Source organism: Corvus kubaryi, unplaced genomic scaffold (genome assembly GCF_017639235.1).
Source record: "Corvus kubaryi isolate FWS band 111438036 unplaced genomic scaffold, C.kubaryi_AGA036_p1.0 71, whole genome shotgun sequence".
NCBI lineage: Eukaryota > Metazoa > Chordata > Aves > Passeriformes > Corvidae > Corvus > Corvus kubaryi.
This window is the reverse complement of record NW_024582059.1, coordinates 17,578,193-17,591,114: the sequence shown is the minus strand read 5'-3', so window position 1 is coordinate 17,591,114 and position 12,922 is coordinate 17,578,193. Positions and strand designations below refer to the sequence as shown.

The 12,922-nt window shown below is 40.9% G+C and overlaps 1 protein-coding gene across 6 annotated transcripts in view; it reads left to right on the top strand.

Annotated features, from left to right (window-relative positions):
* SLC10A7 (solute carrier family 10 member 7) overlaps positions 1–10,922 on the top strand; it is a 143,679-nt gene extending 132,757 nt beyond the window's left edge. For 3 of the 6 annotated variants that reach the window (XM_042049408.1, XM_042049403.1, XM_042049406.1), the window contains 2 exons: positions 3,919–4,064; positions 7,328–10,174. In XM_042049408.1, coding sequence (XP_041905342.1) covers positions 3,919–4,064; positions 7,328–7,372 — 191 coding nt within the window. In that variant the 3' untranslated portion in view covers positions 7,373–10,174. Of the gene's footprint in view, positions 1–1,879; positions 1,946–3,918; positions 4,094–7,327 lie in introns of those variants that run through there. The other 3 variants (XM_042049409.1, XM_042049405.1, XM_042049410.1) reach the window with 3 other exon arrangements.
* Positions 10,923–12,922: the final 2,000 nt, after the last annotated feature.

Below are 12,922 nucleotides of genomic sequence, written 5' to 3'. Positions count from 1 at the left end.
TTATTATTATTTTACAGTTAACTAAATGTAGTGAAGTGCAGCATTAATATTTTCATGGGCCTTTTAGGAAATGTGAAAGTAGCGAAGGGGAAAGGGGAGGATGTGGGAGGCTATACTGGATGCTAACTGGGGGAAGGATTGAGCAGGTTCTTAGAGAAACAGTGGCCTTTGGCCACAGCTGATGACCTACAGCCTTGGAGCCAAACTGGAATACCCTGGAGCAATGGAGAGCAAAGAGGGCTTTCCTATACTGGACTGTAAGAGCAGTCCTTTCTCTGTTCCTTGCTGTTGTTGAATGTCATGGATAAGCAGTGTTTTCTTTGCTTTCCTCAGGTTTGCGAAGTGCTTAATGTGGAAAAAAAAAGAGCTGAGTGAGGATACAAAAATGGGAGAAAACCAAAATGTGCTCCCTGTCACAGGCCTGTCTTCTTCTCTTGGCTGCAGTGGGACTGTGATGTTGATGCCCCTGCCCTTAGTGGAGCTGAGTGATTTTAGTGGAAGTACCCCACATTTACACGTCTGCAAAATCAAAGGTCTTGGGAAGCAAACCCTAGGAGGCTGGAAGCATGGGAGTGGAGGAAGGAAGAAAATAGAAACAGAAAAACAGCGTCTGAATACCAGGGCCGAAGAGCGAGGAGAAAGATGGGAACATGGGGGAGCACTGGTGGGAGAAACATACCCAAACAAAGGGGATGAGGGAAATTTGGGGTAGAAAGCTGGGAATACCAATGATCTTGTTTGAAAGGGGTACCTGTAGGATGATCTTTGTTCCTTCTCCCTTCCGCTGTAGCTCCCAGTAGTCCTGGTCATGTGGGGTGCTGCTTTCTCATCCCACTTCTTTGGAGGAGGATGGGGTGCTTGTTAAACCCCCAAGTTGGCACCAAAGCACAGAAGAGAACTTTGTTATTGAGGTCTCATGATATGAGTGAGGGTCTTTGGCAGAGAGTTGAACCAGGAAGCCTATAACTCCATAAACCACAGCAGCACAAATGGGTGTTTGTGGCATGAGCCTTCAGCGTTTGGCTTTTTCCCAAGTGTGTTTTTATTTATGTCTATATATATCTATATATATCTATAAATATAGATATGAGGAAAACATAGTTATTTTTGTGTTTCATTTTAAAAGAGGTAAAAGTAACAATTAGAGCATGTTTCTCCTCATTAGATATTTGCATGGGTTTTAGATGTGTGGAAAACAGTAGCAGTCATACTGATGCTTGCAGCTACTACATATTGCTACTAAAAAGTTTAGATGGTGTTTTTAAAAATAAATAAAACTTGTGCTGTTTAGTTTAGCTTTGTGGTAATGGTACTGACACAAGCATTTGTGACTACAGTATGGGGATCTCTGTCACGAAATATTTTCTGAGAGAGTTGCAGCTGGCAAAATTGGAATTATAAAGATCAGAAAGTGCATAAAAAGGCAACAAGGCTGGGTTTGGTTTTTTTTCCATTAGACTAGTCCTTACATGCAAAAATGATTATTATTTCTTCTTTTCACCAGTTAGCATTTCCTGGTAAATAACAGAAACTTTAATTGCACATTAGTAACTTCCAGGAACATATTGTTGTGACATGTATTTAAACAAGCTGTGAATTAAGAACCTCTTTACACCCAGTGATCTAATTATATTGTCACGCTAATTATAGTATTTTGTATTTATATTTGACAACTTTAATCTTCTTTTCCTAGCTTACGGAAATAGTTTTCCTCTAGAGGATTTACCTTTTAGGCTGGAATTTCTTATCTTTTCTTTCAGAAAATGTACACTTATCTAAAGCATGTCTCAGTCACTTTGGATCCATTCTGTTCACGTCTCTGGCATTAGTTTCTGTGTGATCTTAGGCTAGTCATTGTAGTGTTTCTGATTCTCTGTAGGAGCCCTCTTCAGCTTTCTAAAATGTTTTTGGATCTGTGGATGAAATTGCACTACCAAAACACCAGGTACTGTCTTACAAACAGAATATAGCATGTTCATCTTGGGACTCTGGGGTGTTTTTCTGTGATTAGAAAATAGAAAAGGACCCACAAGGGTCAAGTTGAAACTTGGAAACAGGCAATAAAACCTTTATCTGTTTACAAAAACAGTATGATGGGCATTTGAGGTAAATTACATACCTTAACATAATGCAAATGCCCATTTTTCTATCTAAATGCCATTTATTCCCAAGCCCCAGAAATTAGTGTTAATAATAAGCAGTTGTGTGATAGGTCCATGATGTTGTTTTGAAGGTAATTATAATACTGAAATAAAGTATGCAAGCCTTTATTTATTTGATTTAATCTATCCCTGGAAATATACACATAGGTAAATGCTACTAGCATAAGCATGAGGTTTTTAGTGGTGTAATGTGATGAAGCTAGTAATAATAATTACAAGAAATGGTGCTGTGGAAACACCATGAAGATTTCAGCAAGCCTAGACACGTGTCAGCAATAGTGGGACACTGGTGAAGTGGTAATATTCAACAAATAAGCTGTTTGCTGACATAGGGAGGAGTCAGCTTTATTAAGGGAAACCTGAAATGGTGTTGATAATGGGAGTTTATCCAATATATGAAGAAAAGTTTACATAAATATGACTGCTTTGGCTGTTCTGAAACATCTCCTCCTGTGGAAATGGAGGGTATGTGGCACAAAGCTCAGTGTTTTGTCATTGCTGAGAGAGGAGACAAGGCAGAGCTGGGTTGGATGGGGATTGGAGCAAGCTGATCTGGTGGAAGATGTCCCTGTGGCAGGGGGGTGGAACAGGATAGTGTTTAAGGCCCCTTCCAACCCAAACCACTCTGTGATTCTATGAGACACTTGGATGAGCTGTGTGAAAACTGTATGTAGTCTGCTTCCCTGCAAGGTTGATGCCAGCAAAAGATTCCTAGAATCTGTTTAAGAGGAGGGAGAAAATAAGGTGCATTCTCAGGAGGCTCCTGAGGAATCGCAGCTGCTCTTGTTGGCATCGATGCAAATATCTGGTCAGGCAAGACAGAGCTGGTTTGCAGGTTTTGCCCACACCTGCACTTTGTGGAACATGGTATCAAAGTTCCAAGATTTAAACAGATAATTTTGAACAGTAGTATGTTCAAAGTAGGCATAATTGGTTTCATTTCTGCAAAAGGGAATGAAATTTAATTTTACATATCACATCCTCAAGCGAGAAGATTGTGCATGGAGATGTCTGATAGAATTAGCACTGCTGAGTGCAAATTCCAGCTCTTAGGAAAAATGGCCCATCTCTAGGTCTTAGCACTCACTTCTTCCAGCATCTAGCAACTTCTGTACTCCAGCTGCTGTGTGGGCAGGATCACTTCATATTGCTCACCCAGCAGATTAAACCTTTTCTGTCTCATGGATCGGTCAAAGCAGGGAAGGCTCTTGTTTGGAAGCTCACCAATTGGAGGGAATGTACAAGGAAAACATGACCCTCCTCCAGTGGAAAACAGACCAAACAAAGGTTGCAAAGGTTACAAGCAGAAGTTGGACAGGTTGGATGGAGGACAGTCACGCAAATACAAAACAGCCCAGTGAGAGGAAGTAGTAAATATGCAGTACAGAACTGTGCTCAGCAACTGAACAGTCATGCTGCAGCAGAATGTATTGTATATCAAGTCTTCAGCAGCAGTTTTCATTTACTGTAATATTAGCATAATTAGAAAAGATCTTTTATGGTATTCCCTACTCCTCCCTTTCTGTCACAGAACTTTCTCTGCCATGTATTTTTTGTATTCACGTTCTTGCTCCTTTGGGTTGGATTTTTTAATATATAAAACATTTGAGTCTTCATTTTGGGATTTTTGGGAATTTGTTTTTGGTTTTGGTTTTTTTTTTGTTTTGTGAAATGTCAATGCAACATAAAGTGCTTTGCTTTTATCTGGAGCTCAAAGTCTGAGGTGAGAGTCTGTCTCCTGTTTTCCTGCCTGCAGGGATTCCCATGCTGAAGATAGTATTTGCGGGTTATGAGCACCTGTCCTTAATTTCCGTCCCTTTGCTCATCTATCATCCTGCTCAGATCCTTCTTGGCAGTCTGTTGGTACCAACGATAAAATCCTGGATGGTTTCTAGGCAAAAGGTACGAATTGCTGGATTTGATTTATAATGGTAAGTGTGCTGTGAGGGGAAAAATATCTAAACACATGTCCTGAAGTCCTGGGGTTCCTTCTTGGTGATCCTGTGGTAGGGAGTTTTCTATTTTGTTGCTTCATCTATAAAAATGATAGTCACAGCAGTATCGAATTAGAAGCATAGAACTTTATCCCCCTTGAAAAGTGGGCTGAGAAGACTCTGAAAAAGTTCAAAGCTTGAAGATAGACCTCTACAGTTAATTTAAATTACAAACTCATTCAAATTATGAATTCAGAATATGCCCCATAAGAATGTCTCCATCCATTAGCTGGCTAATGATCACAGCTTTGGATCTCCTTTATGGAGAAGTGACAAAGATGTGTTGGCTGGCATGGGAGCTGGGGAAATGAGGTAAAATAAGGACACTTTCTGAAATGGATTGAAGCAGGATGAAAACTTCCCCACCCCCCTGCCCTACTTGGGTCACCCTTTACAATAACAAGAAGTCTACAACACTCTGGGGCATCACATTTCATGCAAAATTAGGCATGGGATAACTTGTAGGATTATAGACTATAACCTAGAGGGTTTGGAGTCAGCACCGCTGATTCAAATTATGCTTATTTCAGTACAGATTGAAGGTATTGACCTCTGACAGCCATTTTGTGATCTATGTGAAGTAATTGCAGTGGGTTTCATCAGGTTCTCAGAGTAACCGCCCTGCAAAAAGCTAGTCCATGAAATCGACTTTAATGCTGTCTTTTAATGGTCTAAGATAATAATGATCAAGAAGCTGCAGCAACTGAAGCAACCTTTGGCAGCCATTTTCGGTGATGGTTGGGACCTACTGTGGGAAGCCCAGCTCCATCAGCAACCTGCATTCTCCGCTTATCAGTGGAGAAATTTTATGGATAACGCTCATATTTCTAATTTTCAGCAAAATCCAATGGCTGTCATTTTACAGCTTCACACCACTAAAGTAACCTTGCTATCTTGAATGATCAAATTCCCCAAATCAGTGATTTTCATGTGTTACCTGAACTATAAAAAGCATGAAAACTCTCAGTTTTCAGGAACTGTGTTTAGAAATCAGACCTTGTTAATTTATACTGGTCTGAGTATGTGAAAATGAAAATCTGAGAATCCAGTGGCAATTAGCCATCACTCTGAAAGTCAGGGTTTTTCTTTTAATCAGAAATTATCAGGAGACTTTATGGGTGGCATAAAGAAAATTCCATGCTATTCCTGCAGAAAGACAGCCTAAAGTTAATGCTGCTGGTGATAGAATGATCCCTGCAATGCTGACATCTCCTCAGCATCTCAAGAGTGGGGCTGGAGCTCATCCAGACCTCCCTGATTCTCAGGACAGTAATGGCCTTTAGGGGCTGCTGTCAGCTGCTGAAAGTTAAAGCAGCCTTTAAACAGAGCATCAGAACAGTCAACCAGTACTGGAGAGATTTACAGTTCACCAGCACTAGTTTCTTATTCATTAAGCATCAAATAAACCTCCTGTGCTAATCAGACTGTAATGCCACTGTAGAACCACTTCGGGGGATTGTTGTTCTGTTGCAGCAGTTTCTTCAGTTGGTCTTCTGTATTATTCACAAATGTTATTTAATTACTCTTTGAAAAAAATCAATGAGGTTGGGTCTGGTACAGTTGCAATAAGTATAATAGAAGTGAATGCTGTGACTGGATAATGGTCTCCCGCTTTGAAAATAAACATGTCATCATCACCCTTGATGTTTATTTTCTACAAACACCTTGGCTTCATTTTGGCATCTCTCTTGCAGGGGGAGGCGGTTATCCAGTCACAGTACTCAACTGCAGTGACATTCTTACTTAATTATGATAGTACATGTGATCGGGTTGTATGAAATTGAATTTAAATATTTAGAGGTTCATCTACACTAAGGTATTTCTACTTTGTAAATATGGCAGCAGAATCTGCCAAACTACAAAGTTAAAGAATTGTCTCCCCAAACAAAGTGTGGAATGATGTCTCTCTCTCCAAAGTCTCTTGCTGAATAATATCCAAAAGACTAATCTCAAAGGACTGGATTTAACAATAGTTAAATGCTGGTGTTTCTGAGGGTAGTATAGCCCATTTATTTTTAAAGGTTTGGGGTTTTTTTAAGGGTTTACACTTGTGCTGGAGTGATTTTCAAGCAGTGCTTACAAGCTTTAAATGTACAATATTAAAGGTTAATATCTACAATAAGAAGCCCCATCAGGCATCTCTCAGACTGAAAATTGCTTGTTTAGCCAACCTGCTGGAAACGAGAAGTCAGACAAATGCCAGTCTGTCAGGGCTCTTCACCCAAAAAACTTCAGAAAAATGGAAGTTCCATTTCAGGAATTGGCTAATTTCTGTAATTTCCCTCTCACCTGGGCCAATTTGTCCCACATAAGAAGGCACAGAGCTTTTTTTGCTGCAGAGCACACCAACAGCCAGCATCCTTCCCAGTGACCACACTGATGTACAGGAGCAGCTGAAAACCTACCACCTTCTAAGCCTATTGCATTTCTCTCCTTACTTAGAGAGCCTGCTTCCTGCCAGACTGGAAGCATGAGTTGAACTTCTGTCACACACTGAATAAATAACTCAGCGACCATAACTGGCCGCTGAGAGGAGCACAGACCTGAACCCTGCTGTCAAAAAAGTCGTGGGGTTTCTTTCTTCCTCAGCAACAGTAGAGCTACAAAGATGTCAGGTGTCCCCTGGCATACGATCACCTCTGGACTGATGGATTTTGGCTTATCCTTCCCTTTTGTCAGAAAGGAAGGTATAAGTATCAGAGGTGCATGACATCCACCACTGCAGCAGTGCTTATCCTCTGAGCAGGCTTTGAGCCATGTGGAAGGAAGCCAGGGGACACAAAGGTGTTGGCACAAATTTTTTTCACTGTCGTTCCTTAAGTGGGTCAGAAGCTCTTCTATCTGTGCCACAAGTGGTTTGAGTGGGGTCCAAATAGCTGCTTTCTAAAATGCATCTGAGACCCGTCTCTGCTTCCTTCACTGGCACTGTAGCCATAGTCCTTGTGGTTCCTCTGTTAAGGCTCTCTGTGTAAGTGGAGGTTGTGATGGGCTATCAGAGACAAAAGCATCATCTCAGAACCCACAGCCTGTCAGCTGCACGCTGATTCCTCTCTCAGCCTCTTAGAAGTACACACGATGTTTTGTTGCCCCTTCTAAATGAGAATCTTACCTTGTGCTGTTGCTTGTCTTTTAAGGGTATAAAAAACTGACTGTTTTGTTTCCTGTTCACAGGCACTGAAGTTAACCAGGCAGCCCAAAGCACCCGTGAAGGTATAATTGTGGAGATGGCCTGTGTCACAGTGAATGTATATATGTACTATACTGTACACACGGACAATTGACACAAGTGCGTTTTGTGAATGTTGCTTCAGTGCATATTTTATTTTTATATATATATATATATATAAAAAAATACCTGTTAAGTGCCTTACAGATGCATTTTTGGCAAAAGGATTGTTTTCAGAAGCCACTTTGTTGGTTACTGCAAGAGGTTGTACAGTATTTTGGAGTCCTTTAGTTTATTTTTCTAACTGAGTGAATGGTCATGACTGACAGCTGGTTCTTCCGTTGCCCTTGCTTTGAAGCCAGGGTGTACCAGCTGCAAGTCACTGTTCTAAACTAGCCAAAATGACCAGAAGCCTATCCCGCTGCTGGCTTACCCTGGGGAAGAGCTTTCTGAAGGTTTTTTCTGAGATTGACTTGAATTTCTGTGTGACTCTGTTACACTCCCTAGTCATATGACTGTGACATGCCTTTTTCTTCTGAGTTTGTGTATACTCAGCATGGGGCCATCCAATGGATAGAAGCTGAAAAGCATGAATTATTTGCATTTGTTGACACAGTTGTCTAGACATTCCTTCAAAGTTAATGGTTTCCCAAGAAAATTCTTTCAATTCCATTGTATGATATTGTGCCATTGTATATCTTAAATGCCTCATAAGCTTCTTCAAAGAAATGGTCTGGTGCTTGGGTTATGAGTGAAGTATTTGTGTTTGCAGCTAGGAGATCTTTTTACAATTTACCCCTGAAGAACACAAATTTTTGTTTTTCTTTCTTTTCTTTTCCTTCCCCCTGTGCAATGCACGGAAACCTGCACAGAGAATTTAGGATGCTAATATTGAAACAGAGCCTTTATTGTAGTAAGCCAAGCTACGTTTTCTCTATTGCTGCCTTGGTAATGAATAGTAACAGAAACACTATCTTAGCTTGTTTGACAATCAGTCACAACTTTTTAAAAAATAATATTACTCTTTCTAATAAACTTACGTAAAAAAAGAATACAAAATACTATTTCTAAGCATTGAAGAGAAAGGAATGCGGGCATATATTTAAACATGCAGCCAGCACTGCATCTTGTCTGGGAGATGAAGATTTCAGAAACATGCTCTAGTCCAGACCAGGGGGTGTGCCCATCTGCAAAAACTGTGCTGGCAATTGTGCATTAAAATATTGAGTAAGGAAAGAAATAGGTCAGTGTGGGATCAATATAAATGCAGAGCTTCCATGTGTGTCATGGTTAACATTGCAGCTAAAGGTGCAGCTGAGTGCAAACACCTCGGAGCAAGTCTTCAGCAAATGTGAATTATTGGAGCTCTAATAAGGCTAAAAGCCTTTACACAAACTGAAGATCTTTTTGTGTGACCATAGGCATGTGAAATTCATATCCTTTTGCCTTAGTGAAAATAAAATGTGCTTGGTTTACCTAGTCTGTTAGTTCCAGCCTTGTGAACAACAGGAAAAAAGTAATCTGGTACCAATCCACGGTGCTTTACCTGATGGCCACTTCCTGCTGCCATCTGTATGAGAAACTACGGGGAGCTGACAGCATCATCCTGTTCAGTACTGGCATCACCAATAAAAGGACCATGGGGCAAAGGTACAGGAGGTGGCACATGCTGAATTCTTTCCTTCCGTCAAGAGCAGTCAAGCTCTCCCCGCTGAGCAGGCGAGAGGGCTGAGGGACACTGTCCACTGCTCGTGTCCCCAGGGCTCTGCTCTCCTCCTACTGGGCAGTGGGCAGTGAGCTCACAGTTTGATCAGTGCATCCCCAGATAGCACAGGTAGATCCATCAACAGGCCAGCCTGTGAGGAACTGGAGAGTTCTTGGGCCAAATTCAAATTTCCGCTTCCTTACGCATTCTAGGTAGTAACTGGTTCCATGTGGGAAAAAAATCCTCTGGGCTTAAAAGCCCTGCTTGCCGCAGGGGACTGCTTCCAAGCTCAGGACAGTTTCTTTTTGTTCTGCTTCCATAAACCTGAATTTCCAGAGTATATAAAGAGTTAATCCCAATCCCACTGAAATCGATGACTCTTTCTGTTGGTTTTGAATGGCAAGACAACAGGCCCAAAAGGAGTGTTCCCTTTTTTAAAGTACATGGGAAGAGTTCAAGCAGACAGTAGCTGACTGTGGTTGTGTCAATGCTAAATAGTCAGAACACTGCAAGTACCCTTACTGAGCTACCTCTGTGTACTGAATCTCTGCCTTTCAGTACTTCCAACAACTAGCTTAGATTCCATTGAAAACATCCTTTGTTTTTTGGGGGTTTTTTTTCCACATTTAAGAATATTCCAAACTGTTTTACCATGTAGTTTTGTTAGAGTCTTTACAAAGTCCTTGTTGATTGCTTTGGGGCAGCTTAAATATCATGTATGAGTGTTGGAGGTGTTGGTCTAAAGGGAATATCAAGCTAAACTGAAATACATATTTTAAATCCATACTTAATGAAACTTAATTGTGTACATCAATTCTGTTATGTTTGAAGACTGTTAAGATGTTTGTTTTATGACTTTTTCTATGTCTTTAATAAACACAGTGGGTTTGAGTTCAATTTTGTTAAAGGGAAAACAAGATAAAATTATTTATCCTCTTGGTCAAATTTTTGCCTCTGTTATCTGTTTTATTCTTTTGTGAGTGAGCTTTTAAACTGCTTGTTTTTTAAAAAAAGTCCATTAACTGTCTGGAGATACTTTATGAACTTGAGGAAAGAAAGTCCTCAGCATACTGCTAATTGTCATCAAATGAAAATTAATTCATGGAACCCGAACAGTTTTTCAGTAAAGGGTTAAAACAGTTCTGAATCTTTTCAACTTCTTGTCTTTAAATTTAATAGATATTAAACATAATCAGGCCAAACTGATGGCAAATGAGAACTTCGCCCATGTTACAACATGAAGATTCTCTAGATCATTTCTGCATCTCTATAATCCCATTTAATGATAGTAGAGGAAAAAAAACCACCCAAACAATAAAACAGCACTTCAGAGGTCAGGGGGAATGTTAGCACTTTGTGTTGAGTTACATTTTACTTCCCTTTTTGTGCACTAAATTGAAAAGCTTTTGATGACTCCAGTAACTTATCAAGATAAATAATTTTTAATGCCATTAAAATCCAAGATGTGATTGTGTTTTTTCTCGTTGATCCACTAGTTAGTGTGAACAGGTTATGTGGTAGAAAGGCAATCTCAGCAGAAGCTGCACAGTTGTGCTTGTTCACAGAGCAGAAGGATTTTGGTTTTACAGAAGTAGTCCCCTACATTACTCTGGCAGTCAGGGAAAAAGGAGCTGTTAGTTTTATTTGTGTACATTTTTCTGTGGAAATATCTTGACAGCGGGAGGTTAGAAGGCAAGATGAAATATGGTCTGTCTGCAAGCACATTGATTTATGTGCGAGTGCATACGTGCATAAGAGATGAGCAGTTATATATGTAGAAATGACTAGAAAGGGCCAAGTCCTTGGGATACATTTTTTTGCAAGACTGCATATGGAGAAAGAACTACTTTTTTTGATGTTATTCTACCATTAAAAATGAAATTTCAGACACTGAATTGTGTTTTGTATTGAATCATAATCTCATACAGAACCCTTACAGCAGACAATCGCAGCTTTGTAAACTGTAGACTGTTTTGCACTTAAATAGATGCTGATGCATTTGGGAATTACAACACAATAAAGGGCTAAATCATAGATTCTCCATTTGGTTATAATCCAAATGCATTTATATTACTGTTATTATGAAGTGCCAGGAACACAGGCAGTCCCTCGCAAACACGTTAAATAGACAAGAGACTAAATTCTGCCCTTGGTTACACTTGCACATCTCCAGAGCAAGGTTGTTAAGCTGCAGAGCAGTCTCCCCAGGGAAGCTGTTTGAAGAGCCCTGCCATTGTTCTAACAAAGCTCAGGGATAATGTAGCACATGATGAGAGTAAATGAAGAGTATTTTACTTCAGATTTGATGGCCTGCCCTTTCCAGCATTTTACAAACCAAATCTCTTTTGTCCCTATTTCTGTGGGGTAGCCCCAGTCCCCAGACCAAAACTTACAGCATCCCGTCAGAACAATGTCAGGAGAGGGACGTGGTCTCCTCTTTGCCATTTTCTTGATTCAACCACATTATCGCTTGTGATCATTAGACTGTGGCTTCTACAAGGAGGCATTTGGACTTAAATTCCTCCAAGCTGGTATGTCCTGTTCCTGTAAAATTCTCATTCAGCAGGCAGCACCCTGTGGGACGGTAAGGAATCTTCTGGACTTCCACGGACAAGCTGTGCAGGACTAGGGAAAGCAATGCTGGGAAATGCAGGTTGGAGGCATTGCTCCAGGCAGGTCTGCTTCATGCTGGCATCTAGAGCTGCAGCAGAGATCATGAAAGCAGCCTCTGGATTGTTCCTCTTGCCAGAAAGGTGGAGAGTGAGATCTTCAATGAGAAGTGAAATTAAATTTATTAGTGATTAAAAGGACAAGAGAGATGTGTTGGAAACAACAAATGCCAATGAGGCCTCTCAGCTGCTCCCCTAAGCAACTTGCAGTCTCGGTGGAACATCAGCTTCTCAGTCCATCAAATTGCAGTAATCAAGTCTGGAGCTGATGTGAGTGTGAGTCACCACTTAATTTTCTCATCAGTGGAGGCCAAGTTTTCAAAATATTTTTAGATGCATTTCCACAGAGATTTCCGCCAGCCAGTGACCTATAGACTGACAAGAAAATGAGCAATAGCTGCTGCTGCTGCTGCTGAATCAGACTTTGCTCCCTGCCACCTAGCCTTCTGACCATAGTCAGGGGCAGGGAGGGCAGGTAAATCAAAGGCTTTTGGAATTCTTATGCAGAAAAGAGCCCTGCTGAGCTGATAGGAACACCTGGGTTGGTTAAGTAACAAAATAACCTGTGAATTCTTAGGCTGCCTGGTAGGTTCAGATGAACTTTGACTGTGTTGCTAGCCCCAACCAGAAGCAGGTGTGAGATTAGCAACTGATTGTGATCCGTGCTCCAGGGACAACCCATACCCAGCAGCTGCAGCCCACGGAAGAGGCCATGCATCTCTTAAGGATCCCGTGCTGGTGCATCTCATCTGCTCTTTGCCTGTGTTCAAAACTGCCACCTGGCACAACCATTTGTCAGCTGGGTAAGAAAAGGTTAAAAAGCCTCTGGGTGGCATCCTGTGTGGGTGGGCTACCTCTAGTATAATAGTCACAAAATCAAAGAGTTGCAGATGTTAGCATGCTGGTGCTGGTTCATCCCTGTAAGAGAAAACTTGCTATTCATGGTCAGTTTTCTTGTGAAACGATTCCAACTTCTAAGGGAAATCAGCTGTCTTGAAAGGAAAGAAAATGGGCTTCCTTGAAGGAAAGACAATTTCATTGATAGGATTAAAAAAATTATGGAGGTCATGTGAGAACTGGCCTTCTGCCAGGAGGAATGCAGGAAATAAAATTTGAGAGTGCTGTGACAATAATTGGGTATGAATTCTATTGACAAAAGCTTTTGCAGTTCTGTGCTCCCTCTGTTCCTTAGCATTGTGACTGCAGTCTTTCCCTGTTTCTCTCCT